Raw genomic sequence first — 24,257 nt, 5'->3', positions numbered from 1 at the left:
TAACCTGCAACTGGATATTGTAGGTAGCAATATTGTTTATATCTTAAGCAATTTTTAGCTGTACTACCACTTTGGCAGTAATTTAATAACAATCAAGGCAACTAGCACAGCCAAGAACATAACAAAAACGCTGACAATGTAAAATTTCCATCCGATAGCACTCAACTCACGATACTGCGTCAGTCTTCCGCCAGTTCGTTTCATATTATCAGCATTTCTATCTAGAGCGTGCATTGCATTAGTCACAGTGTCCTTATCCTTTTCTAACTGCGATCCTAAAGCCATTGCATTTCGTTTCAGGATTGACGTTTGATGAAGTAAAGATTCAGTCAGAGCGTCTTGCTGTTCACGATGGTATTGTAATCTGTCTTCTAAAGACGTAGATTTTCCTGACGGCATCAGCGACGAGAATTTCTTCTTTTCATAATCTGTACTTGGAGCGCTTAGCATCGAATCTTGCTCGGGATCACTTGCTGCGAGAATTGATATTGACGAGACTTCTGGCTCGGGCTCTTTTGATCGGCTGGCTCTCTTGTATGTTTCTACTAATGTTTTCAAAAATTTTGTTCTCTCTGATATATTCTGCGCAATTTTATTAGCCCAATAAATAACAACTAAAAGTTCATAAAACTGTACCTCGTCGACTAATTGCATTTTCTATCTCATTAGTTAGTATCAACTCTCTTTTATTCGCAGATAGACGAATATATTTCTCACATACATCTTGTACATTCCGTATTCGCTTCCGCTCGGCAAGTATTATTGCTTTTGATTGAACAAATGGCTCTGAAGCACCCTTTATTATGGCTCCGTTATCAAGCTGAGTCAATAATTTCCTCGAATATTCAAGATTCTTTGCAGATCCATAGTTAGTCTCAACACTTGGAAAAGGATAACAAAATTTCATACTGTCGACAACATATTCCGCTGTAGAGTATCTTTAAACACGCTCAATGCCTGCTGCTCTACTGCTTCGGCATCCTCAATATCTTTAATAGGAGCAGGCTTGTGCCCCTCATTCAGCGGTTTCTCTAACTCGCTGATAGTCAAAGTCATCTTCTCCACTATAGTAGTAAGGTCATTCAAAGACATGATGCTGAATATATGGTGCAAATGGATCAGTGCTGCGTAGAATGACTTGGGAAAAGGTACTCGTGTATACGTGTAGACAGACGTATTCATCAAGCAAGCTCATCGCCATTAAGCTTTTCAAGACAGAGTTACTACAGCCGCAAGGAGCACTACTATTATCTAAAGATGGCTGCTCTTCACCGTGAATACTCAGCTCCAGCTAATACTATATCCAGCAAAAAATGACGATCTATTATATACTATAAATTTATGGGCGGGGAAGGTAGGCGGCTTAGCACGCCAAGCAGCGGACAAAAGCCAGGTACATCATCTCTGCCAGCCACAAACCGCTCGAATAAATCTCCCCCTCAGCGCGCAAGAACTCTGCGAATGACACCGACAGTGTCTCCGAAACCTCAGATGCTGCTGAAGCCGTTGCATACAATTTATGCAAAAAAGGCGACTCCTTTTCCGATCCCTGACGATGCGACTCCGGTACGTCTGTCGTTTTCGGACGGAGAGGAGAGTACACATCCATCAGGGACCGCGCTTCATAGACATGAACTTGGACCCGACCGAATGTATTATTATGCTAATATTCCGAGAGATGAAGTAAGATATTTACAACTCATAAGGAGATTGAGCAGATCATTGTCGGAGCTTATTGGTATTTTATACCTCTACTCATTTGGCCACAAGCTGATCTAGCATACTGACTGTTATCTTAAAGGTCGAAATCTTATTCTAGAGGAATTGCCGGCCAATTATGCATTATTCGACCACATCACTTCAAAACTTTCAGAGCAACAAATCAGGGAACCCAAAGAACGACACGATATGTATATCTACGGCCATCCGTCCGGCACTCGCTACCGGTCGTCAGTAGAATTCTTACCGCATATACTCTGGCTATATCACCGCTCGACTGATGCCTCAGGCACTAATGTACCAGACTGTGCGTGCCAGCTATGTACTGCGCAGCAGTTACGAATGAGTGTCGATAGCACATTTCTCAAAAAGAAGCGAAAAATGCAGGCTGATGCGGTGTCTCGACAAGATAGTCTCAGTCAAAAAGGGGCACTTAAGAGAGAGCCGATTATGCAACCAATATTGTCTCACAATGATGCGCTTTGGCATGCTCAGCGGTTACTTGTTGAGACCGAGCGTGCTGAGGATCTAGCGCTAGGTACCGCTTTATATCGACCGGGAGAGGTTGTATGGGTATTTAGAGATAACGATCCCCACGAGCCTAAGCAATTATCTGATAGGAATTCTATTGTTTGGGAAGGTCAACGACGGGCGCCGCATCCGGCACTTCTAATAAGTCGACCACTTGAGCGGCCACCCTGGGAGCTCGTTCAAAAAAACGTCAACGATACTCATTTACCGTTTGATGAGTACGATAAGTTTTCGTTATATCTGTTTGACTCTCAAGAAATTATACATAAAGTTCCAATTTATTATATTACGCCTTGGCTTTCTCTCGACTATCTACTTTGCGCAAATCCTCAAGCATTCCAGATCGTGCATTCATGGTCGGTATTTGATAAGATCGATCGACTCGACCAGCCCAATTCAAGCACCGATGCCTTTTACAACGGCGTATTTCTTGGCGCCGAAAAAATCTGGATAGGTGATGCAGTCCTATTGCAACCTGAGGTAGAATATGGTGCTCGCGACATAATGATTATCGAGTCAATTCATATCGAAAAAGATACCAATGACTTACTCTTATCCGGAGATGTTTTTTCACCTAACCCACCGTCTGACATCAAATCCTACGTACAGCAACGTGTAATGCCGTATAGGATAGCTGTGCATCAATCAGGATATCCAACGCATGATCCAGATGACATTGTAACAGTGTCAATGTCTGCTGTTTTCAGCCGCTGGTATCCACCTGGTATCATCCGTGGGTTGTCGTTGAGAAATACTGAATTTCCAAAGCACAGAGTAGTCAGCCGAAATCGGGTAGCTAGCTTTACAGCTACTCCATGATGCTGCTCTATATTATTATTTTTTTATTTTTTTTTTTTTGGCGTGGCGCTTTTGGTTTCCTAATCGTATATTTATCCTGATTCCCAATATTATAAACATCCTAGTAATACACACAATAGACACAAAGATACAAATAATCAAGACAAATATTCTGCAGTTTCCGCTAACCTATACTCATCAATCAAATCCGCAACAACCTCTCTGGCGTCATCAAACTCTTCAAGACCTTCTGCAAACATCGGCTGCTTTCTGTAAGGCTCCAAAAACGCGTTTCTTTTTCGCAATCGATCATATTGGTCTAGTATCCGCTTGAAAAGAGATGCAATACTTGTATGATTAGCAAGCATGAGACCGCTTACTCGGTTAGAACTCTGTAGGTATGGAGATTTTTTGGTGAGCGCAACTTGGATACTCGCGGGACCCCACGGAATAAACGAGGCAAGGCCACGCTCACGAATCCGAAGCAAAGACTTGTGAACATCAGTAGGGTCAGCTTCGCCTTGAATTATATTAAGAATTGAAATGAAGCAAGAATCCGCAGACTGCTGTGTAGATACCATCCGGTTTTTCGGCTGTAGCAACCGTCTCATGACATCAAGCACTGTCGTCTTCCGCACAGATTTTGCAGCATCCACCGAGTCAGCTGTGAATGGCGTGTAGGCGGTCATCAAGTAATGACATCTAGGCGTCGGCACTAAACTTGCCAAAATAGAGACCAGATCGTTGTGCATGTACCCGGGATATCGGAGAGTGGTTGTGCTAGCTGACATCACTGTCGCCACAAGTTGATTTGTCTGATCAAACGACGGACTCTGAACGCGTAGACTGTCAGCCGCCAATCGCGAGAGCGCGGCGTTATCAAGAACGGTAACGGCGTCAGCATGCTGAGTGAGACGTTTGAGTGCAAGTAAACTATTATACGGCTGCACAACTACTTCTGAGACTTGTTGCGTAGCGGGGAACACCGAATAAGTCTGCACCACCTTTTTTGGAAACCGGTCGCTAAGCCGCTCAAGAAGGAATGAGCCAAGGCCGGAACCTGTTCCGCCAGCAATAGAGTGCATCAGCATAAATCCTTCCAACGAGTCAGACCCGTCAGCTTCTCTATCAAGCATGTCCATTAACTCGTCAGTAAGCTTCTCGCCGGCATGGTACCCCGACGCCCAAATATTCCCTGCTCCGCTTCCATCACCTCCAGAGTATATATTCTCAGGATTATACATTCGCGCGTAGGGAGAATTAAGAATCCCAGATATAACACGGGGCTCTAAATCAATCAGAAGTGCACGTGGAATATATCGTGTGTCATCTGACTGATAGAAAAACACGTCCTTCCGATCAGCTGTGGTGACTGGCAAATCTTCACGTAGAGTACCATCTGGACTTAATCCGTGCTCAAGACATAACTGTTCCCAAAATTTGGCGCCAATTTGGTTACCGCATTGGCCTGATAAGCATTAATATCAGCAATCTGTTATTGAAAATAAAAATAATAAGCCAGTTCAGAGAGGGCGTTGAATACCTGCTTGTATAGTGATAATCTCCCTAAACAAATGATCATTAGAAACGCTGCTGCATCATATAATGGGTGCTAATTTAGCTGATCTATTTCAGTTGTTCAATACATACCTTGGCATATCTTCTAGATGAACTCCGCAATTCAACTGATCGACGAGCTTCGTTAGGGACAAGAGACGAGAATATTGAAGCAGATATCTGTTTAGATTCTAAAAAGGGTGACGCGTGAGAACGCGAAGGTAAACAACGGTACAAAAGCCTCATGGATTACAGCAAACTAATTTACCAGGTCCCAATAAATAAATCAATCCAAAGTAAAAAAAGTAAGAGCGTCGAACAACGAAATAAAACCAATTTCAGGATTGTCAAACAGTAATGCCGATAGTATTATTATCTGGTTATCCATGTTCGGGTAAGACAACTCGCGCGAAGGAGATAGTCGACGAATTTCACAGTCGAGTGCCGGAGCGAAAGGTACATTTAGTATCTGATTCTATGTTAGAGATCAAGAAGGACGCGTTTAGAGGTGCGTATGATTGACTTATTAACTTATGCCGGATTGTGTGCTGATATGCATCGTTAATGTTTTGAAGACGCAAAACAGGAAAAACAAGCTCGGGCAAATTTGATGTCGGCAATTAAGCGATACTTGTCGCGTGAAGAAATATTAATAGTCGACAGCATGAATTACATCAAAGGGTTTAGATATCAAATTTTTTGTGAGGCAAAAGCAGAGCAATCGACATACGCCGTTGTGCACGTTGGCACTCCGCCGGAATTATGTCGCAAGTGGAATCAAAACCGACGTGATGAAGGTGAGGATAGCTGGAATGATGATTTGTGAGTTTCTTGTAGCCGTCTTGTTTTTCAATCATCATCACTGACTTCGCAATGATTCTAGGATTGATGCTTTAATATTTCGGTATGAAGAGCCAAATGGTATGAATAGATGGGACTCTCCTCTTTTCACTCTTCCCTACACCGATTCCACATCTTCGATATTTCCCTCTTTATTCGAGTCGATCATCCACGGCAAAACCAAACCTCCAAATTTTGCTACAATTTTGAAACCTGCCGCTTCATCTGATTATATTTACGAATTAGATAAGCAAACTCAAGAAGTCGTAAAGATCGTCTTGGAACGACAGCAAGATGGTGCTGCTGGGACGGACATTGTCGTCGGAGATCATGGCGAGACTGTGACGTTGCCAATAGAAAGCGTTGCCTCTGCACAACTTCAGCGGTTACGACGGACCTTTGTTGGGCTTAATAAAGTACGTCAGGTTGATGGTAATAGGATCAAAGGTGCGTTTGCTGAGTTTTTGGATCGGAATTTCGCAATATCTGGTTAAATGAACAAAAGTATTGTCATGTAAATTATACGAAGCTGTTCAGTAGTATTTTTTTGGAAGCAGTTTTTGTCACGTTTGCCAAAATTATTATCCTTAAATAGAGGAGACCAGTAAAATACAGATACAAACATTACCAAATTTTGACCGCTGAATCGCTCAGCACACATCACAATATATAAAAAATATATCTCAAAACAATTTAAAATACATATCAAAAAATTCCTTTTCAAACGGTTTCTTTTTCACATCACATCAAATCACATAACAGTACAGCACTGCTTAAGGCATTTGCCAAGTAATTTGATAAGTTCATCGTTATTTTGCTGTTCTCCCGACTGTCCCTGGTATTGAGTCTGCTCGATTTGGAATTGCTGCTGAGGATGACCGACATTGCCACCGTTATACGCCACATTTGCATAGCTGCCACCGTTATACTGCGGTTTATTATGTTTGCCATATGCAGGTTGGTAGGTAGCTGACGGGCGCTGAGAATCGGGGTAGTGGTAGTTGTTACCGGCAAAGTTATGCTTGGGCTTGAAAGGAATTTGAGACATTGGCTTATGGCCACCAGATTCACGAAAGTTAATAATTATAACACCGGAATTGTCGTCATCCACACCGTATTGGAAGCCATGCTTTTGGCAAAGTCGTTCAACAGCAGGCTATACAGCGATTAGACTTTGGCTAAGCGTCAGTAAAGTATTTAAGCCACGTACCTTGAGTTTTGCGACGCCTCCAGTGGAATGGTTTCCTTTTCCAACAATCCTAGTTTATAAATTAGTCTCAATCTGGTGAATGAGGTCAGCAACACGTTATGCACATACACTTCGAGATGATCATCATTGCGAGCTTTGCAGGCGGAAATTCGCTGCTCGAGCACCTCTTCAGCCTCTATAATCCATGTTAGATATAGTCATTTGAGTTTAAAGGGGACAGCTGCAAAGGTACCTTTGACATATAGACCGTGAAGATCGATTTCGTCGGCATCCGAGTCAGCGTTATTAGCACGAAATACAAACTATTTGAGTTAGCAAAGAGCCGGACAGTTGATGTAGATATTTACACTGTTTTTACAAAAAAGCAAAAAGCATATAGAGAGACGTACGGCAACAGCTTGTGCGTTAAATTCGTCCATTTTTTGGTCGTGCTGTTTGGCCATGTCGGAAAGCTGCTTTGCAGAAGCTCCATCTCCTTGTTCGTATGCACGATGAGAGTCTTCATAGCAACGAGTACGAGCCTTGTATTCGGCATCCGCTGTAGTAAGAACGAGTTGAATTAATTAGATATTGCAAGTTATAGTGCTTTGGCAGAGTAATATACCTAAACTGCGCAGGCGTTTGTACTGGCATATATTGTTAGCAAAGCAAAATTGAGAGAATTATTACGGTTTATTTTTAAAATTTACCTCGGCATCATCAGCATGATTGTAATCGCGTTGCGGTTTAAAATCTATATGTAGAAGCACGCAAGATGCAAGTCAGTTCATGAAAACTAGACTGATTATGAGCCAATACAGGGTCGCGTACGGGAAGAAGAAAGAATAGCTGCGGCGGCGCTCATTGTACTGCTGTGTCACTGTAGGCGGGTATCAGAATAGCGAAAGAAGGACTGAGCAGTGACCGAGAAGAGTATCGATTGCAAAACGAGCTACAGTTCGACAGCCGTTGAGAAAACAGAGACGGGGAGAATAGAAGGTTTGTGGTTGGGGATGACGAATTAGAGCAGGAGGGCGGCGATGAGCCGCTCACGGCTCTTCGGTGGCATTTCTTGTTTTGCTCGGCCCTAAAATGGCGCGCGGCGTGGACTAGCAAGAGCTCTGAAAAAGGCGATAAGAATCGAATTGGGTACGAAATTTATGTAAAGATTCATTATAATCTATGTATCGATAGGGTAGCGGCCTCGGACTAGGTAGTGGCCTCGATCTATGCTACTTCTGTCTCTAGATCGATATCCGGACTTGCTCGCATGCTCTCCGGCGGGCGACTGGCACACAGCAGCACTGTCTGTCAATGCCCATAATTACTACAAACAGCCCAGCAGCTCGCTCCTCCAAAAGCTCGGGTCCACTGCAGGTTGCGAAATCTGGACCACGACCTTGTTTAGGGAATCATCGTATACCAGACCCTTGGATGTGTCAGCAACAGGGTTAGGCGCACACAGAGTCTGGCTGGTTGAGACGTTACAGGGTTGCGGGTCGTGGCGATGCCACAGCTCTGGATGAGGGCCTTGCTATCTACACATAGCAAGGCTCGCAGAGACAAATATTGGCAAAGATGAGGCCGGACGACATCTCCACGCGTAAAGATTGCCAGTGGACTGCCTCGCTACAGCGGCCGATCTTGGTCGTCTGTGCTCTGACGTCAGGCAGACCACAGCCACAGCAGGCAGAACCCAGTGTTGTGCTCGGAGCATCTGCCCAGGATAAGCTTTTAATCCGGTGGAAAATAGCTGCGGTGGTATTGCTGGAAAGGCATACAGCGTTCCAAACCCTACCAGTATATGCCGGTAGAAAGGCATTCGATTTAATGCTCTTGTTACGCGCTGCTGCTGCTGCCGCTGCTGCTGATGTGGTAGCGCGACAAGGCAAAAGCAGGCAGGCGCGGGCGTGGGTATAAGACAATAAGATGACAGGACTTATATTAAACTACTTGACTGAAAGTACACGAGAGCCAACCACAGTCAAACCCCGAGCACTAGAATGGCATAAAAGTGTGCATAATCTGCTCCGAGCAGCAAAATTTCCCAATTCGCGCTCGCACTCCTCTTTTTCTATTGCTGTTCCTGGCGGTTTATTACCATGTCTGTTCAAAAAGCGAACAGTCAATGGCTGCTCAAGTTTGAGGCACCAAAAACAGCAATTTACTCTAAGCATAACAATACATCTTTGTATGTCTTTTTGATTTCTTGCCAAGCAGTCTCATTCAGACCAGTGAGTTGCATTGTCTGCTCCTTTGTTTCGTATCATTTGCATATCTTCCAGATGACTTCATCAGCCTGTTATTCCTCTTAGGGGGCTCAGCTATGGATATCTGCTTGGCTAGTGCTGCGAATAAGATATTTGATTTTGATGTTCTACATCAGAAAAATGGTAAGAGTATTAAAGGGTAGTCGATTTTGTCTAGAAATAGGTGCTTTTATAATCTGAAATCATAATCATAAGCTCAAGCTCCTTCTTGCACATCAGGAAATTCAGCGAGGCAGTATTTTTCATGTTAGAATATCACAAGTTATCTAAAATATTTTTTATTCTGACCTCTTGCGCAGTTATCCAGCCAGTTATTCTCCTTGGCAAAAGGCTGAGCGCAAACGGTCGAGTCTCCCACGGTCACGCCTCTGCAGTCAGCCGACTGGCTGGTTTCTCTGGATAATTAGTTTGTCTTGCATCCGTAGCATAGAAACAAGCTCAGCCTTTTACTTACTTTTAGTAATAGCAGAGCCAAACGTACTACACAACTATTTACTATTTTACAATCATTCTATAGAGCCTAATTATTTTCGACTGCGAAGCTGAGCTGGCTGATGCGAAAGTCAACTGATTGTAGGGTAAATTCTGCTCATACTCTTTTGGCGAATTTCACGCCACCAATGGCAACACCCATGATTCCTGGTCCACGCTGCCCAGGCAGCAATATATGTATTCTTCATTGGTCATTTTCTAGTATAACTCGCACAGGTTGTGCGGAAATTGCCAAATAAGACTCTGCCCCTCCGTCAGACGGTACAGTACCCGCAGGCTAGTGAAATTCGCTTGCTGTATTGGGCTTAGCGCTGCATTGCCACAGCGAACGGCGCAGAGACCAAAACACACCTGGGCCGAACTTTCTCTGACGGATTCTCTTTTCGCTCGCGCTCCACATCACTGGCCCTCTCCTGACTCACCTGCCTCGTCTTCTCTTTCTCCTTGGATTCAGGTTCAGGTTTACTTCGGACTAGCGACATCCTGTTCCTGCTGGCTTGGTCTTGTATGTTCGCCTCGTCCTTGCTTTTTCTTTCATAAACATACCGCGCTTGCATTCTCCGTCCCGTCTGCTTAATCTCTGTGTTACTCCAGCTCTGATCAGCAATGGCCCAGCCTTCCAAGGGCCATTACTGCCGTCCGCCTCAACCGCAGGACCCCCCGCAAGAAATATACAACAGACAATCACTCCAAGCCGTCCAGCAGGCACCACGAGCGATTTACGACCAGGAACGATGGCCGGCTCCCCACCGTCCGCCCTCGCCTGTCGCACCTCCTGACCATCCGCACCACCCTCAGGCTCACTACGACGCTAGACCCCCACCGCCTGCTCAATATCCTTATCAAATGGCATACAGCGTGCCATACCAGCCTTCTCCGGTTCAGTATTCGACTCAGTATCAAGGTGTTTCTACTCCGCCGACACCTCGAGTGATGGATTCTACGCCGCTGCCTCCGCTACATTTTTCTCACGAGCAGCAATTACAGCAGCAGCAGCAACAATTTCAGGCACAGTACCCCTCTCACTATTATGGCCAAAGTCAGATGCGCCCTGCTGTATCAGCTGCGCAGCATATGCATCGGCCGCCGGAGCATCATCATCCATCTTACTATTCTTCCTACACGCCTTCTCACCCCCCGCCTCCGCCTCCACCTCCGCCTCCACCGTCATTACATTCTGTTACACCTCAGCAGCCCAGCAGTATACCTCCTCCATTATCATCTCAGCTTCCTTCTATTCGTGAGACGCTGGATTATCGAACACCAGGCAAGTTTTCACCTGTTCCGCGTCCACAACTGCCTCCTTCCAAAGGCTCGTTTGGCTCACAGATAGGTCCGTCTGGGCAGGCATGGGCAACTCAATTACCTCCGATCAATGCTCAACAATCGAACTCGATGCCGAACAATGCAGACTGGTATTCAGTTGATCGCCGAACTTCGTGGTCAGAAGCGCGTATGGATTCTCATTCGCCGGTACATTCCCCAATGGATCCTTCTCGACAGCATCGGCTGCATAGATCTGCCACTGTAGCGCTTACACCGCAATCTCAGCATTCCATTTATTCGATTCCGATACAGTCACAGCAGCAGCAGCCTCCTTCTCCTCTTCATCATCATTCTCTTCCTCAACATCCAAATCCAAGCGGACCCGCTGATGACAAATACGAAACGCATCATGCAGCCGTAACAGCTGATGACCGCTTTGAGCCATCGCCTTTCATTCCACAATCTCGCAGCTCGTGGGTTGGTGAGGGCAGTGATCGCCGACATTCTGAGGATTCGCGCCTGCGTTCTCAGACGCAAGAGCGAAAGGACGACCCTGCCGTTCAGTTGGAGCAGTATCATCGCCGACAGCAATTATACCATCAGCAGCACCAACGACCCTCGACTACGCCACCTTTGAACGAGTCGCGCTCTTATTCCTCAATGCCTACTTCCAGCGGGAAAACTGACCGATCTGATAGATCAACGGTAGTCACTTCCCTACCATTCCACTCATTTCATCAACCTCAATATGATGGGCAACATGCTACCTCGCGACCCTCTTCGCCAGTTATCACGTCTCCGCAACAACCGAGCCCTTCTGTGTCTCAAGTGACGGATGAAACAGCTCGACCTATAGCAGATGCACGACGAAAAAGCTCGATCGCGGCATTGATGTCGCCTGATTCTCCGACTGATAGAATATCACTTACAAAAGATCAGCTGCCGGCTTATTTTCCTCCAAAACCATTTGTGCCTCTACATTCTGGAACTCAGTCGCAACCCGGATACGTCGTTTCTGGTGGCTCTTTTCCTCAGAGCGATTTGAGAGGAGGACGACTAGACGTCGGGTTGTCTTCAACACCAGGCTCGAAGCGACCGACAAAAGCAAATCGAAAAAAACGGAACTCCAATGTGTTGGCAGATCAGGCCGATAACGAAGAAGCTAAAACGAGTCCAGTTGCAAATTCTGTTAATCCGCCTAAAAGAAAGCGGAAAACGCTGTCGGCATTACAACACGAGCGGCGACAAACTGAAGTGCAGGGAAACGGTTCAGAAGTTAGTGCTTCAGGCTTAACGAATTCAGAACCAGATAAAGTGGACAACTCTGGCGCTCCCAAAATGCCAGTAGAAGAAGAGGCAGCGAACATTCCCGAGGCTCTACCCTCTGCTAAAAGCGCTGATGCTCAGATACAAAATGGGGAGACGTTTTTCCAACCACCCGCTTCCTCATCTCTTCCTGATTCCAACGGAGAACTTTCTTTGCCCGCTACTTTGCCGTCGCCAAACCAGCGTGCACTTGATAGTTCTTTCAAAGCTCATGAGGAGTTACCATTTGTGCCAAAGTCAGCCGTATACGCGCATTTATCAGAAAAGGATGATCAGCAGCGTGAACTGAACTCTTCGTCTTCACGATCTTCGGCGCCGATTAGTGCAGTAGCATCTTCTCCGCTTCGAGATACCGATGACGCAAATCAGAAGAGTGCAATAGTAGCTATTAGATCGAAATCTAACGAAAATCAGCTCACTGCTAAAGACGCTGCATATCCAGAAATAGTCAAAGCTGCAGAATCTGTTGATGAGGCAGAGATAACAGATTATAAGGCTGCTGGAGATGCGGCCACTCAAAAGCCTGTGGAATCGGTGGAATCGCCTTTCGCAACTGAAGAGTCCTCAGTGGCGCTGAAAGAGCAAGCTCAGATCGTGGCATCAGATGAAAATTCGTCTAGTAGGTCATCTTCTATTGCGGATACCACGCCCGCAACTTCGAAGCCTTTGACCAATGAGCTGAGCGAGAGCATACCGAAAGCAAAATCCCCATCACCATTGTCGACGCAGCAGCAACAGCCAGAAGAAAATGTTCTCAAGGACAAGAATGCTATCGCCGAAGCTGATGCGGCTACCCGTTGTCATGATCAATCAACGGATTCTGACGAGCCGGCTCCAACAACAAAAATTGATGGAGCGAAGTCAAATCCCGTGCCCGATTCTGCTGTTAGCGGAGCAGTGAACGAGGCTCCACCTGCACCAGACCTACAATCGAAAAAGAGATCTGTGGGAACTCAAGAAGAATTTGATGTTGAGCATGCTCAATCAGACTTGAAGCCTGTTCGGTCTGAAGAGTCTGCTACTGCTACTGCTACCAAGCGAAAGCGAGGCGAGATACCAGCAAGCTTACCCGCACGCCCAATCGTTGGTGGGCGCAAGCGCAAGACTAGATTTTCTGATGCGAATGATGCTGGTATGTTTAATATCGTAATCCTATTTTTTAGTTTTTTGTTTGTGATACTAGCCGTGCTTTTCATAGATTACGACGAAGTCCCGCAAAGTGACGAAGAAGAAGTCGAAGTCGAAGACGAAATTTATGACGACATCGATGATGACATGTTTTTAGCACAGGCTGCCAGGCGACGACGAAAGAGGTAAGTCCTATACTTATAGTCGGCATCTGATTTGATGTTAATTATTTGCATTTTAGTAGTACAAAGAGGTTGGCTGCAGAATATGCCACCCCAAAGACGTCGCTAAAGATCAAAATACCCGTAGAAAGCGGAAGCACCGATGAGTCTGCTACAGGCGAATCAGTTGCTCCAGCATTTTCAAACAAAACAAAGTTCGAACACAATTTTTCGGCCGAGGGAGCATTTGCTGAGCTTATGGCGGCGGCTAAGGATTTGGTGAAAGTTGCAAATATGACAGCGCCATCTACTGCCGAAGACCGTGAGACTTCTTATCCCAAAAAGCAACTTGATTTTACCGAAGTTGCGCTTCATAATGGACGGGAATATATCTCTGATCAGAAGGGATCTCTAGATAAGCGAGATCTAGGACGTAAGACTTGGTTAAAAAATGTGATCAAGGGTCGAGCTGAGTTATCATCCAAGAACCTAAATCCAATTCTGAAGCTTAGGCAATGGCTAAAATGGTGGTGGACAGATATCGCGGCACGTCATAGTGAGAATCAAGTCAATGGATCGTGGGGTAAACGTACGCAGATATCGCGATCTTGGCAGGCGACATACGATGTTTCTGCCAGTATCGTGCATGCACGTCTGCGACAGTGCGAACGAGTTTACGAATTACAGTATCGCTGTGGATGGCCAGTACTTGTCCTTGCGACGATGGCGACACCGGCCGTCGGTCCAACTCACCGTATGCGCAAGTCCCATCTAGAACGAGGCTGTGATGCCACGCAGATTGCTCAGAAAGATTGGTCGGAATTTATTGCCCTGGCTGAGTCTCGGATTGAGGAAATCCGAACGGCTGTGAATGAGCAGTGCGGGTATGATGGCATTCGTCGGATTTTGGAACGCGCGGCTGCATTGAAGCCCATGGCGCTGCAAGAGCTAGCGCTGTTTCCCCCGTACAAGTATGCAGAAGATACAGATACTATTGTTGTTGTTCCGCGACACTCATCTTACAGAAATACGAATAAGGTGGTGTTTGACAAAAAAAGGAGCGCAGGGAGACCGAAGAAGGTGAAAACTGGTGGATTGCTTTCGAAATCATAAGTCTGTCTATTATTTGTTCTTTTCTTTTTTTTTTTTTGCATTTGGTCTTTATTGTAGCCTGAGAGTTTACAATATCGTTGAGATAATGAAGATTATGTCTTTTTTGACAGTTTGTATTAGCGCATATTAGGGAATTGGAATATGGATACGGAAATAATGGTATCATTTGTTTTGTGTTTATTTTTTGCAGGAATTGGAAATTTAGTATACTTTTCATAACAAAACGGATTAACCGATTTTGATATTAATTTATTATATATTACTTAATTTAGAACTTGACGGAGAGTTTCCCAAGATAGAAATGATTGGCAATGCACGCTCACGCTTATCCTTCACTTTAGGCTCATTGAAAAATAACAAGTAAAGCCAGAGATATTAGATTTTTCCATAAGTTGCCCTTGGTTCTTACTCTGGAGAGCACAAGTGGCACCCGCGTTTATTTTTGAGTTTCTTGATATTTAGGCTGACGCCGCTTGCGCTGAGGCTTCTCGGTTAAACGACGTCGGGGCCATCATACCAAATAGTAAGCAAGAGTCGTGCCGAGGATTCTATTTCGATAGTTTATTGCTAATTATGCCGTAAGAGTAAAATAAGAATATTTATGTCGTTTTTTGACTGGTTTGTACATGCTCCTGATAAAAGGAGAGATGAATTCGGTCCACTGCAAGGAAACTGATGCCAAATATTTCTGCTGTATAATTTTTTCTCTTTTCTGCAGTATTTTTCTTAGTCAAAAACCTTTGATTGAAATGTATCAAAGCAGTTAGGCATACTAGCTAGAACTCAGGGTCATAATATATTATGCTAGAAGCTAGCAGAATCTTGATCCTGATCGCACTGTTTCTTCCCAGCTGCACTGCACCCAAAAAAAAAAAAGGGAAGTTTACCTCTGATAGCTAACAATTAGATCAAATCTCTTTCCGATAATCGTTCAGACCAAATGCCCACAAATATATCACTCAATACATGCGATACACAGTTTTCAACCCCAGCTTAATTCGCGTAAATATGCTGATTACGCTGATTTCGCAACAGTACATACCGTCACGTGCTTTTCGTTGTCGATAACAGGACCACTTAAGAGCCATAGTTCTCAAGTTCAAATATAAAGAGCTTGATTTATAACACAGCAAAGCCTGAGTATAGCATAAAGTTGAGCTCTTGAAGGATTTGATTTTGTTGAATGAAATCTGTGTGGCAATGAGTAAACCAGTTTACCTGATCACGGGCGCAAATCGCGGAATCGGTGAGATTAGAATGGAAGTAAGCGTGACCCATCAATCCAGGCTGATCGTTTTTGTTTTCTTGCTCAGGTTTCGAAATAACGCGCCAGCTATTAAGCAGTAATGATGCGGATGTCATTGCGGTTACACGATCATCAAAGACTGCTGGACCGCTTAAGGACTTAATTGCTGCCGCGAATGAGACGCCGGAGAAAGCGGCTACATCAAAGACCAGACTATTAGAATTTGACGTTACCAATCCTGAATCTATTAAAGCGTATGAAAGATCTTTTTATTTTTAATTGTTTATTCCTGGATTAAAAGAGGACGTACCATAGAGCTGTGCACGAGCTACAAACATCAGGAGTGAGCAAAGTCGATGTGCTTATTAATAATGCCGGAATCCTCATGAACAGAGGTTCTCCAATGTCTGCCTTATCAAACCTTGATTTTGCTAATATCCTTGATACAAATGTTGTTGGTCCTCATAATGTTATTTCAGCATTCATCCCAATGTTAAAGGTCGAAGGATCAAAAAAGATCGTCGTCAACATCTCAAGCGGATTAGGCAGTGTTGAGATGAATTCTGGCAACATGACAGGTGGTAAGCTCTCTCATTCTACTGCGGTTTTATTTTTTTCTCATCTTAGTGACAATCAATCAAGGATACAACGTAAGCAAAGCAGCGTTGAATATGCTTACAAAGCAGTATTCTCAAGAGCTAGGTTCTACTGGTCTGACATTCGTCGCCGTAGACCCAGGCTGGGTTCAAACTGGTAAGCAGGCTGTAGGCCCCCCATTCCTGATGTAATTTTCTGCTAACAAATTTCATAGATATGGGAGGAAAGCACGCTGCTCTTAAGCCTTCTGAGAGCGTGGCTGCTATACTTGAGACTATCAGCCTTCTTAAACATGGCGATAACGGATCATTTATCAACGTACGTATTACTCTATCGCGGTATTTTTTATATATAGTTTTCACTTCCCTACTAACTCGGCTTATTCTTAGCGTTTTGGTAAAAAGCTTCCATTCTAATCAATCGTTATCTCTTTAATATTTTTATTTCATAATACAGAATCAGTGGCCCGATCTACACATATGTTTGTATCCTAACTGTAAAAAACTGGCGCCAACGTAACAAAGAATGTCCAAATTGCGAAAATAAAACCACCCAGAAATCACAAAACACCCGCTGAGAGGCCGGTAAAGACTGATAACAAAAAGGCAAGGCGCATAAACAAATATAAAAACCGTTTTAAAGAAGAAAAAGCAAGCATATAGTGTTCCGAGATATAATTATTTTTCCTCAATCTTATCAGATCACCTTCAGTCAGAAATCATCCTTCTCAAATTAATAGGCCAGATCTGATCTTCAAAATACGCTAACTTCCTGTGAACTATCTCTCTTTGTATTACTGTCAGATTGACTATTGGAGTCAAACGAGTGAACTGTACGAGAACGAACTCGAGGAGCGTTGAGAGATCGCACATCAATTTCGGTCGGATCAGATGCATCGTCTATCTCGTCTTCTACTCTTTTCGGTGTCGCACCCTTTATAGCATCTTCTTGCCCTTCATTTTCGCTAACCTCTGTTGCACTAGACAAAGATCTTTCTTTCAAATCTAGATTCTTTACCATGCCATTGATTCTCTCCTGTTCTGACGTTATCTCACCCTCGTCATTGTTCTTAAAAGGAACAATCACTCCTGGAAATATTTCAGTCACAAATATACGATCTGAACGCGTAATCATTGTCTTCAGCATGCTTTGAATCAAGCCAAATTCAGAAGTCATTCCTAGGGGATTGCTATTGGGAAGCATACACATTGAAAAGACAATAGCTAAATTAACCGCATGCATTTTATTTATGTCGCCAGATTGAGATATTCTAATAATAAAATTAGCATTACAATACGATCATACAAGCAAAATTCTGGACAAGACTCACAGGTAAAGGTGTTCAATAAGACGTTTCAAAAGGTGATAATTACAACTGGGTAACTGTCTCACAGCAACTGCAAACTGCGCAATTTGCTCCTCTTCATTTTGGATTTCTATTTTCAGAAAATCGTTAGTTTCTTCACTCACTTTCTGAATTTACACGGCAACATACTAGCAATAGAAGTAAACGTAGCAAACTTCTCTGCCGTCAAAATTGATTCTGGAAGTTCACGCAGATACATCTTCAAGCATCCAGCAGCAATATTAATATCATACCAGCGCTCGTCTGACAGGCTGACTTTACGTCCGTAATCAAATTCCTTTCGAAGAGCCCTGACATCGGTTTGCGAACCAGGAACGCGATATATTCCGACTTCTTCCAGACCTATGACTCACCATTAGTATCGACTCTCAATCATATTATATTCAGATCTGCACTCACCTCGGTTTTCAATCTCATCTAATAAAATCTGAACAACTGAAGGCACGAGCTTATTCTCTCTCGCGCATAATTCCTCGATCGGAATTCCAAATACCTTTGTCTCAGACGGTGCCTCAATCTTAGATTCTCCTCCTACAACGGGCGTCTTTCCGGCCTTTTCCAATGCAGTCGCCCTTGCAATCGAGCACAGCTTCACCCAGTCATCAAGCTCATCTGCGTTCGTCGCTTGCAGCAGATAATCTGCGCCATCATCACATATGATCTTAAACACTCCCTGCCCCTGCATTTCAGACGGAATTGTAGTAATCGCATACGCAAGATTAACATTTAACACAGGCTTATTGTTACCGCGCACTGAACCTTCTGACGAGGAGAATGCGTCAGGAAGTTCTGTCGCGGGCACTGATCGGTCAGGCAATGACGAAGACGACGTTGACGTGTTTGAGAACGCCATCGAGATCGGTCGCACGGCGCGCAACAATCCACCCAGCCTGTGTTTCGGCTTGCGATCTGGTAACAATGGTGAGGTCATCTTACCATTCACCGAATGGTGACTAATGCTATGACGGTAAGCAGACGAACTGCTCGCACGTGCTTGCTCTCGTGATTGACGATCAAGAGCATCTCGCTGACGACAGTCGCGACGTACTTTATCCAGCTCTTGAGACACAAGGACATGAAATGCCCTTGGTATTTTCGAGGATATTTTCAGATCCTTTGCTTCTCGCACAACCGTTTCCTTTATCTGTTTCTTATCGAATCTGCCAGTAGACAAATCCGAAGTGATCAGTGCAGCAACAGGACTTTCTTCAATTATCGCGGCTCCTTGGCGCGACTCCAAGTCAACCACATTACTCAACAAATTGTAAATGTACCGCTGCTTATCGAAATTGATCATCGACGGATTCTCGACCGCCATATTCGGAACATGGCACACGATCTCAAAAATACGCTCAAAGATCCATCCCATGCAAGGAGTCAGCGGCTCGACAGGATCAGAAATAGTAGAATTTGAGTATCGATTTAGATTCTCATCTGCAACAGGAGGCAGATTCGGGATTATCTCCTCCAGAGTTGCTATTGAGCTTATGTCAGGATTACCGGTAGCGTCGCGTGCCGCATGAATCCAAGCAGCGGTATATAAACGACTCTCTGGCCTAACAGCGGCGGCACCAATCGCAGACTCAATGAGAGACGGTATAATCATTTCTTGTTCGCCAGAATCCGGTCTCGAGTACTGATTAGCTGCCCCAAATTCAATGATGCTCATTCGCCGCCTGCAAATTGCAATTGTGTTCAGCAGTGTTCTCATGCGGCGAATACGTGTTGAACGTTTGATTGACGGGTCAGAAATCTGCATTGTTACCCAAGACACAAAGTTCATCCTGAATGCATAAAGTCGTTTGATCGGTTTCGGAAGTAAAGAAACCATCAACTCGTCATTCTGATAACTATGTAAAGTAGCACAAAAACTATAAATGTCCTGAATCATAACCTCGTCCTCGGACGCTATCGTAAGGTTTCGTGCGGAAAACATTTTGAGAGGATCAATAGTCTGAGTAGCAAAAACCTCATAAACAGTTAACCAGTCGCGTAGTTTAATTTGCTTGAATATGATTGCAACCACGTCATCAATCGCATTACAAAAACTATTAATACTTTCCGGAGATGAGTCAGGAAACCTCAACTGTATTGGCGAAGCACCTGCAGAGGGCACAGAAGGCCAAGGAGAGTACTCCAGCGGCCGATAAGACCGCCTGATTATTGCTTTCCGTAACCGTCGCGACAGGGATTCGATCGTATCAGCATATCCACCAAGCGAATCATCTGTCTCAGCCTGCGCTTTCCAACTCTGAACCTCATTATCTACTACTTGCAGAAATTCCATGAAACTCTCACGCAGATGAAGTTCACTTAGCAGATCAGCAAAATAGTCAGTGGTCCAAACATTGCAAGCTTCAAGAATCCCAATCTGAATCTTTGCCATTGAAACGATATCGATTTTATCTCCTTCTTCTAACTCGCGATTCCATTCTGGATATTGTTTGAGGTCCTTGGCATCATTTTTAGCCAACGAGACCGACGCCGCGCCAGCACCCAAAAAACGCCGACGCAAGGCATCAAATAAAACTTCTGGAGTAGCAAAGTTTTTGTAAGTGGAAAGGAATGTAGCCGTATAAATGTCCATATCCATATGCAACGGTGGGCTCGATGCGAATCGCTGCATATTGGACGGATCTGCCGAGATCGCTAGAGAACTGAAATCTTCGACGCCCAAAACAAGCATATCAACTAATCGCTCAAACGATGCTGCTTTTGCAACGACGCTAATCGCAGGCAGTGCATAATCTGCCATTTGCGACTCTATATTTTGGGGCTGGAATTGAGCAGATAATCTGCGAGAGCCAGAGCTCATGCGCTTGGATGGGTTCTCAATGATCACACTAGAAAGACGAGATCCACGAGCATTCTCATCCTTAAAAGACTTTAAGACTAGTTCTCCATGAATACGATAAAGGTATACATCCACATTAAGCACGTCACGTACGCCCCGGACCAGAAAATTTTGATGAGGAAAAGCAGCAACACGATTCTGAGAAGTCATGTCTAGCTCAGAAAACCCAGTGATATTGATATTTCCCGACCGAAGAGGAGGAAAAGATCTTGCGCGTCGCAGTTGACGTTCGGCTATTTCTGGTGAGGGTTGAGGATGATTTCTATCGTGCGGGCCAATTGTGAGCTCAGAAGATGCCTTAGATCTTAAGGATGACGTTGAAGATTTCTTATGACTGAGAAGTCCACCAGCCTCTAGCAAGTCTTTTTGAGCAAATAATTTGTAAGAGGAGAGCACCTCTGTAAATAGGATGGCAGAGTAGGATCCACTAGAGAGAGGTAGCTTTTGCGATGAATAGCTTTGTGAGTATACTCCAATGGAAGGTTCACACAATATCGACATCTCCATAAGTGCAAGAGGGGTTATGGGAGGTGAATTTAGATCAAGACTGTGCAGTGAATAGAGGCATTCTTGGAGAGCGGGGATTGATTGCTCTAATTGCGGCAAGTTTTCTTTATTCTGGATCGAATCAAAATAGGTAGTCCAGTGATCTATAGACTTGTTGACACGAGCAAGCTCTTCACGCGAGATTGCCACGGATATAGAGGACTAGACAAGTTAGTAAGAGGGCTACATACGCCAGATATTGAAAGAAGAGTTACCTTATTCACTTCCATCATCTTATCAACATAGTGAACGCCAATATCCCCAAAGTATGGAACCACCGATTCTTTCCGATAGGTGATTCCGATTCCATCAGGGGCTAATATATGAGAGCTTTCGTGATTCTGAGAGATGTCTGAAGCCAGGACTCGTCGATCAAGTTCAATCACGACTGGGGCCCAATCACGAGTAATGATTGCTGTTAAATCTGACGGAACAAGAGCCCACATTTCTCGCAGACGACATATTGCCGGCGAACAAACAATGCTGGCAATTGCAAGCCATGCAATCATATCTCCGCGCTGTTTGAGAATATTCCCGAGTGCGATCCATCGCGACAGGATATTTGCGCGGGCAACGGCGCTATTTGGTGAAGACGTAAGAGGAAACAGGTGGCGGATCATTGTTGCTCCGAGGAAGTGCGGATGGGTGGGTGTCGACATTAGAGGATTACGCCGACAGCACTCGTATTTGACACCGAATAGGAGAGAGAAGTCATTGACAGGAGACCAAAACCTAAAAATTCGAAGATCAAATATATGGATCTGGGCTGCAAAAGCATCAAGATCGAGGTTCATGAAAGCATTGACAGAGAGTCCGTGACGTAGAGTGCCGAATTGGTTGATACCAGCAGATGGGACGAGAGAAGGTGTGTAGCGAAGCATTCCCTGCAGCATACTGTGTTTCTCAGATAGATCCAGTTTAATCAACGGTGCTTTCTTCGGATCAAGGAAATCTATTAATGCTGAGAGAGTGGAATATATCTCATCGTCGAGAAGAAACGAGGAAAGTCGCGAGATCGTAACGACAAGGATAAGCGCAATTCTGTCTGGCACCTGCGGGTGATCGATTGTAGCCAGACGCGTAATGAGAGTGAAAGCAGATCCAATATCTGTCCAAAGAGGAAGAAGAAGCAATGCGTCAATGATAAAGTCTGGGTCGGGGCCAAACAACATTTCGTGGCAGATCGCCTCTACTGAGCCTGCGAGCACCAGACCTGTGTCGCTAACGACGAGCCCAGGATGACGCGACGCAGACGAATAAATCGGCGCTAGAAAAAAGTGTCAGCTAAAACATAAATAAAACGACTGACAGATAACAGGTAGTCGGCATACTTGTGACGACAGGATCATAGTCAAAGGCGCGTACGCCAATATCTGGGCGGAAGAGGAGCAACGTCGCGTCTCTAAGCACGGCTCTGTGCAAGCGCCAATCGGGCGAGTCTGAAGAGCCACCTACGGCCTTGTTAAGCCATCCCTGCTTTACATCCTCAACCAATGTCGCGCTATCGTCAAAAGTCTTTCGCGAAGGAGATCGCGGTGAAAACACGTCGCTGAGAACCGGGCTCAGCGACCCCTGGTCATCGTCCCTCCGCGTGTGCTTGAACATGCGCAGCGGCCGAGATCTGTGTTCGTCCGGAGGCTCCTGCTTCGAAGACCACTTCATTGCTTGCTTCATGAGTGCTGCAGCCGCGTAACCAGCAGATAGTTCCCGTGCAAGCAATCCTAGTTCTCAGGCGGCGCAGGATGATAATAGCCCACCACAACCGAAGTGTACCCCAAGAAAGGGGCGCCGCAGTCAGGGCTAGGGTTAATGCGGCTGGTCACAGAATGAACCGTTCGTTAGCCGAGCCAGTGGGTATTGTTTATTGTTTACTAGAAGGTCTTTTCAAATGGCAGGTCGTTGTATATGTATTGAACTCTTGCTATCTTATGTCGGTCAAGATGGAATCACTGATAGTTAAATTACACTCCCGCTCTATTTGCGGCTCTCTGTCTAGTCCCTGTAGTCTAATGAATCAAATGCGCCTCCTTCCCGGGGCTTTGGGGCGTGCAAATGCCTGCTTAGCCGCCGTCGGTGCGGGGCGCAGGTCAGCCTGAAGAGACGCATTTGTGATTTCGCTTCCGTCACTTGCCTCAATCTGCCGAATCCAGTTAGCTATCTCTGTCATGTACATCAATACACAGCATTTCTCACCTTTCGCGCTACCTTCAGACCCGTCAGTCCCTCGGCTTCTGCTACTACGGCCGCGCGGCACGACGCGTACAGCATTCGCTCCTTGATCTTGGCTGCGGCTGGACAGGTGTAGATAAATACCAGCGCTTCCTCATTCTCTTCGAGTTTGAACAAGAAGAAGGTATACCGGGGCGCCTCAACCGAAATCACTTGGGCCAACGCAGATGGATCATCTATCGTAGTACTCGTAGTCAATTCCACAATTTCCTTTCCGATATCAATCTCGAGAACTGCCGCATTCTCATTGCGTATGTTGGCCAACGCCTGCCGAACGCTATCAGACACGGGAAAGCTGAGTCCAGATGAGACATGTGCCTTGCGCGTAGCCGTTCCTGCCAGTCCTTCCTTTGCCTCAATCTCAAGAACCGACTTTAACGCCCGCTCCTCTTCGGTAAGCGGGTTGCTAACCTTTTCGTGTTCGGCAAACTTGCGCAATCCTTCAGGGCTCAGTTCCTCTTTCTCCGTCGTGAAGTATGATGAGGCAATTTTATCGCTGCCTAGTTCTCTAGTTAACGTATTGCGCGTGGATGCATACAGCATCTTGTGCCGCACAGGGGCGGCATCCGGAATGTAAGAGATCAGAGTGAATCCCCTGGTGTTATCGTTGCGGTGAAGGATATAGAGCGGCGAAGTGGATGTCACTTCGCCTGCGACCTGCGACATATCCTCAAAATAATCTGAACTCACAGAGAATCTGGATCCCGGTTGAAGAGATTCTGATTTCATCTTTGTTTAGTCAAATAAGTTGTGTTTATAAACAGTATGAAGCTTACCATTTTCAATCTTGATCAGCAGAGATCGCAGGCTCGTATCATCCGAAAATGATTTGAATGCCTCCAGCAATTCCGGAGAAGCTGCGCAATTAATTTTTAGCACTTATCACGAAAATGCATTTGAGAAAGTCGACCATCCTACCTTTGATTCCCGACTGGTTCGACATCTTTGAGTCTGTAGTAGTTTGCAGCTAACTTCGGCTGTGCCGTCCCGAGTCGTTAAAAGTGAGCCTCACGCTTCTTCGCCGTCTAC

General features: G+C 45.0%; 9 protein-coding genes across 9 annotated transcripts; 4 read left to right on the top strand and 5 right to left on the bottom strand.

Moving 5' to 3' along the window:
* Positions 1 to 4: 4 nt before the first annotated feature.
* Positions 5 to 1,318, bottom strand: V2V93DRAFT_373758 (uncharacterized protein). The gene is made up of 4 exons (XM_066911075.1): positions 910 to 1,318; positions 722 to 853; positions 637 to 657; positions 5 to 582 (listed from the first exon to the last, which is right to left on the bottom strand). Exons 1-4 carry the CDS (start codon positions 1,180 to 1,182, stop codon positions 64 to 66), a joined length of 945 nt encoding a protein of 314 aa, XP_066764261.1. The 5' UTR covers positions 1,183 to 1,318; the 3' UTR covers positions 5 to 63.
* V2V93DRAFT_373757 (uncharacterized protein) lies at positions 1,262 to 3,199 on the top strand. The gene is made up of 2 exons (XM_066911074.1): positions 1,262 to 1,738; positions 1,802 to 3,199. Exons 1-2 carry the CDS (start codon positions 1,342 to 1,344, stop codon positions 3,067 to 3,069), a joined length of 1,665 nt encoding a protein of 554 aa, XP_066764260.1. The 5' UTR covers positions 1,262 to 1,341; the 3' UTR covers positions 3,070 to 3,199.
* Positions 3,119 to 4,783, bottom strand: V2V93DRAFT_373755 (Tubulin/FtsZ, GTPase domain-containing protein). The gene is made up of 3 exons (XM_066911073.1): positions 4,699 to 4,783; positions 4,592 to 4,614; positions 3,119 to 4,516 (listed from the first exon to the last, which is right to left on the bottom strand). The coding sequence occupies exons 1-3, from the start codon at positions 4,704 to 4,706 to the stop codon at positions 3,207 to 3,209; spliced, it is 1,341 nt and encodes a 446-aa protein (XP_066764259.1). The 5' UTR covers positions 4,707 to 4,783; the 3' UTR covers positions 3,119 to 3,206.
* Positions 4,784 to 4,909: 126 nt separating this feature from the next.
* V2V93DRAFT_373751 (chromatin associated protein KTI12) lies at positions 4,910 to 6,077 on the top strand. Its single transcript, XM_066911072.1, has 3 exons — positions 4,910 to 5,113; positions 5,181 to 5,427; positions 5,489 to 6,077. The coding sequence occupies exons 1-3, from the start codon at positions 4,963 to 4,965 to the stop codon at positions 5,937 to 5,939; spliced, it is 849 nt and encodes a 282-aa protein (XP_066764258.1). The 5' UTR covers positions 4,910 to 4,962; the 3' UTR covers positions 5,940 to 6,077.
* On the bottom strand, positions 5,977 to 7,662 carry V2V93DRAFT_373750 (uncharacterized protein). The gene is made up of 8 exons (XM_066911071.1): positions 7,466 to 7,662; positions 7,345 to 7,388; positions 7,260 to 7,281; positions 7,045 to 7,193; positions 6,888 to 6,957; positions 6,764 to 6,830; positions 6,656 to 6,704; positions 5,977 to 6,601 (listed from the first exon to the last, which is right to left on the bottom strand). Exons 1-8 carry the CDS (start codon positions 7,497 to 7,499, stop codon positions 6,197 to 6,199), a joined length of 840 nt encoding a protein of 279 aa, XP_066764257.1. The 5' UTR covers positions 7,500 to 7,662; the 3' UTR covers positions 5,977 to 6,196.
* A 2,109-nt stretch (positions 7,663 to 9,771) lies between these two features.
* Positions 9,772 to 14,657, top strand: V2V93DRAFT_373742 (uncharacterized protein). The gene is made up of 4 exons (XM_066911070.1): positions 9,772 to 9,901; positions 9,991 to 13,120; positions 13,187 to 13,301; positions 13,358 to 14,657. The coding sequence occupies exons 2-4, from the start codon at positions 10,003 to 10,005 to the stop codon at positions 14,388 to 14,390; spliced, it is 4,266 nt and encodes a 1,421-aa protein (XP_066764256.1). The 5' UTR covers positions 9,772 to 9,901; positions 9,991 to 10,002; the 3' UTR covers positions 14,391 to 14,657.
* Positions 14,658 to 15,590: 933 nt separating this feature from the next.
* V2V93DRAFT_381889 (uncharacterized protein) lies at positions 15,591 to 16,649 on the top strand (the record flags this gene model as incomplete). The annotated part of the gene is made up of 6 exons (XM_066912124.1): positions 15,591 to 15,636; positions 15,704 to 15,890; positions 15,952 to 16,217; positions 16,279 to 16,389; positions 16,448 to 16,551; positions 16,623 to 16,649. 6 exons carry the CDS (start codon positions 15,591 to 15,593, stop codon positions 16,647 to 16,649), a joined length of 741 nt encoding a protein of 246 aa, XP_066764255.1.
* Positions 16,643 to 22,877, bottom strand: V2V93DRAFT_373735 (uncharacterized protein). Its single transcript, XM_066911069.1, has 6 exons — positions 22,331 to 22,877; positions 21,215 to 22,266; positions 17,999 to 21,161; positions 17,729 to 17,941; positions 17,564 to 17,669; positions 16,643 to 17,503 (listed from the first exon to the last, which is right to left on the bottom strand). Exons 1-6 carry the CDS (start codon positions 22,671 to 22,673, stop codon positions 16,987 to 16,989), a joined length of 5,394 nt encoding a protein of 1,797 aa, XP_066764254.1. The 5' UTR covers positions 22,674 to 22,877; the 3' UTR covers positions 16,643 to 16,986.
* On the bottom strand, positions 22,878 to 24,233 carry V2V93DRAFT_373732 (uncharacterized protein). The gene is made up of 4 exons (XM_066911068.1): positions 24,147 to 24,233; positions 24,005 to 24,085; positions 23,193 to 23,947; positions 22,878 to 23,136 (listed from the first exon to the last, which is right to left on the bottom strand). Exons 1-4 carry the CDS (start codon positions 24,169 to 24,171, stop codon positions 23,014 to 23,016), a joined length of 984 nt encoding a protein of 327 aa, XP_066764253.1. The 5' UTR covers positions 24,172 to 24,233; the 3' UTR covers positions 22,878 to 23,013.
* Positions 24,234 to 24,257: the final 24 nt, after the last annotated feature.

Source organism: Kockiozyma suomiensis (genome assembly GCF_038497685.1).
Source record: "Kockiozyma suomiensis strain NRRL Y-17356 unplaced genomic scaffold V2V93scaffold_12, whole genome shotgun sequence".
In the NCBI taxonomy this organism is placed as follows: domain Eukaryota; kingdom Fungi; phylum Ascomycota; class Lipomycetes; order Lipomycetales; family Lipomycetaceae; genus Kockiozyma; species Kockiozyma suomiensis.
Note: the sequence above shows the minus strand (reverse complement) of the source record. Positions and strands in the feature narration are given on the sequence as shown.

Bases quoted from the DNA above. Each gene is read 5' to 3' on its own strand.
- V2V93DRAFT_373742 (XM_066911070.1), top strand. From the start codon at position 10,003: ATGGCCCAGCCTTCCAAGGGCCATTACTGCCGTCCGCCTCAACCGCAG. The intron at 13,121-13,186 runs GTATGTTTAATA...TGCTTTTCATAG, and splicing joins TTCTGATGCGAATGATGCTG to ATTACGACGAAGTCCCGCAA. The intron at 13,302-13,357 runs GTAAGTCCTATA...TTTGCATTTTAG, and splicing joins GCCAGGCGACGACGAAAGAG to TAGTACAAAGAGGTTGGCTG.
- V2V93DRAFT_373755 (XM_066911073.1), bottom strand. The intron at 4,517-4,591 runs GTATTCAACGCC...AATGCTTATCAG, and splicing joins GATTATCACTATACAAGCAG to GCCAATGCGGTAACCAAATT.
- V2V93DRAFT_373735 (XM_066911069.1), bottom strand. From the start codon at position 22,673: ATGAAGCAAGCAATGAAGTGGTCTTCGAAGCAGGAGCCTCCGGACGAA. The intron at 17,942-17,998 runs GTGAGTGCAGAT...GGTGAGTCATAG, and splicing joins AGATGAGATTGAAAACCGAG to GTCTGGAAGAAGTCGGAATA. The intron at 17,504-17,563 runs GTGAGTCTTGTC...TTTTATTATTAG, and splicing joins CTTATTGAACACCTTTACCT to AATATCTCAATCTGGCGACA.
- V2V93DRAFT_373750 (XM_066911071.1), bottom strand. From the start codon at position 7,499: ATGAGCGCCGCCGCAGCTATTCTTTCTTCTTCCC. The intron at 7,282-7,344 runs GTAAATTTTAAA...AATATATGCCAG, and splicing joins ATCATGCTGATGATGCCGAG to TACAAACGCCTGCGCAGTTT. The intron at 6,602-6,655 runs GTACGTGGCTTA...ATCGCTGTATAG, and splicing joins GAGGCGTCGCAAAACTCAAG to CCTGCTGTTGAACGACTTTG.
- V2V93DRAFT_373758 (XM_066911075.1), bottom strand. From the start codon at position 1,182: ATGAATACGTCTGTCTACACGTATACACGAGTACCTTTTCCCAAGTCA. The intron at 854-909 runs GTATGAAATTTT...GGATCTGCAAAG, and splicing joins AGCGGAATATGTTGTCGACA to AATCTTGAATATTCGAGGAA. The intron at 583-636 runs GTACAGTTTTAT...AAAATTGCGCAG, and splicing joins AAATGCAATTAGTCGACGAG to AATATATCAGAGAGAACAAA.
- V2V93DRAFT_373757 (XM_066911074.1), top strand. From the start codon at position 1,342: ATGGGCGGGGAAGGTAGGCGGCTTAGCACGCCAAGCAGCGGACAAAAG. The intron at 1,739-1,801 runs GTATTTTATACC...GTTATCTTAAAG, and splicing joins ATCATTGTCGGAGCTTATTG to GTCGAAATCTTATTCTAGAG.
- V2V93DRAFT_373732 (XM_066911068.1), bottom strand. From the start codon at position 24,171: ATGTCGAACCAGTCGGGAATCAAAG. The intron at 24,086-24,146 runs GTAGGATGGTCG...TTAATTGCGCAG, and splicing joins GAACCAGTCGGGAATCAAAG to CTTCTCCGGAATTGCTGGAG. The intron at 23,948-24,004 runs GTAAGCTTCATA...AGATGAAATCAG, and splicing joins GCTGATCAAGATTGAAAATG to AATCTCTTCAACCGGGATCC.
- V2V93DRAFT_373751 (XM_066911072.1), top strand. From the start codon at position 4,963: ATGCCGATAGTATTATTATCTGGTTATCCATGTTCGGGTAAGACAACT. The intron at 5,114-5,180 runs GTGCGTATGATT...AATGTTTTGAAG, and splicing joins CAAGAAGGACGCGTTTAGAG to ACGCAAAACAGGAAAAACAA. The intron at 5,428-5,488 runs GTGAGTTTCTTG...CAATGATTCTAG, and splicing joins GATAGCTGGAATGATGATTT to GATTGATGCTTTAATATTTC.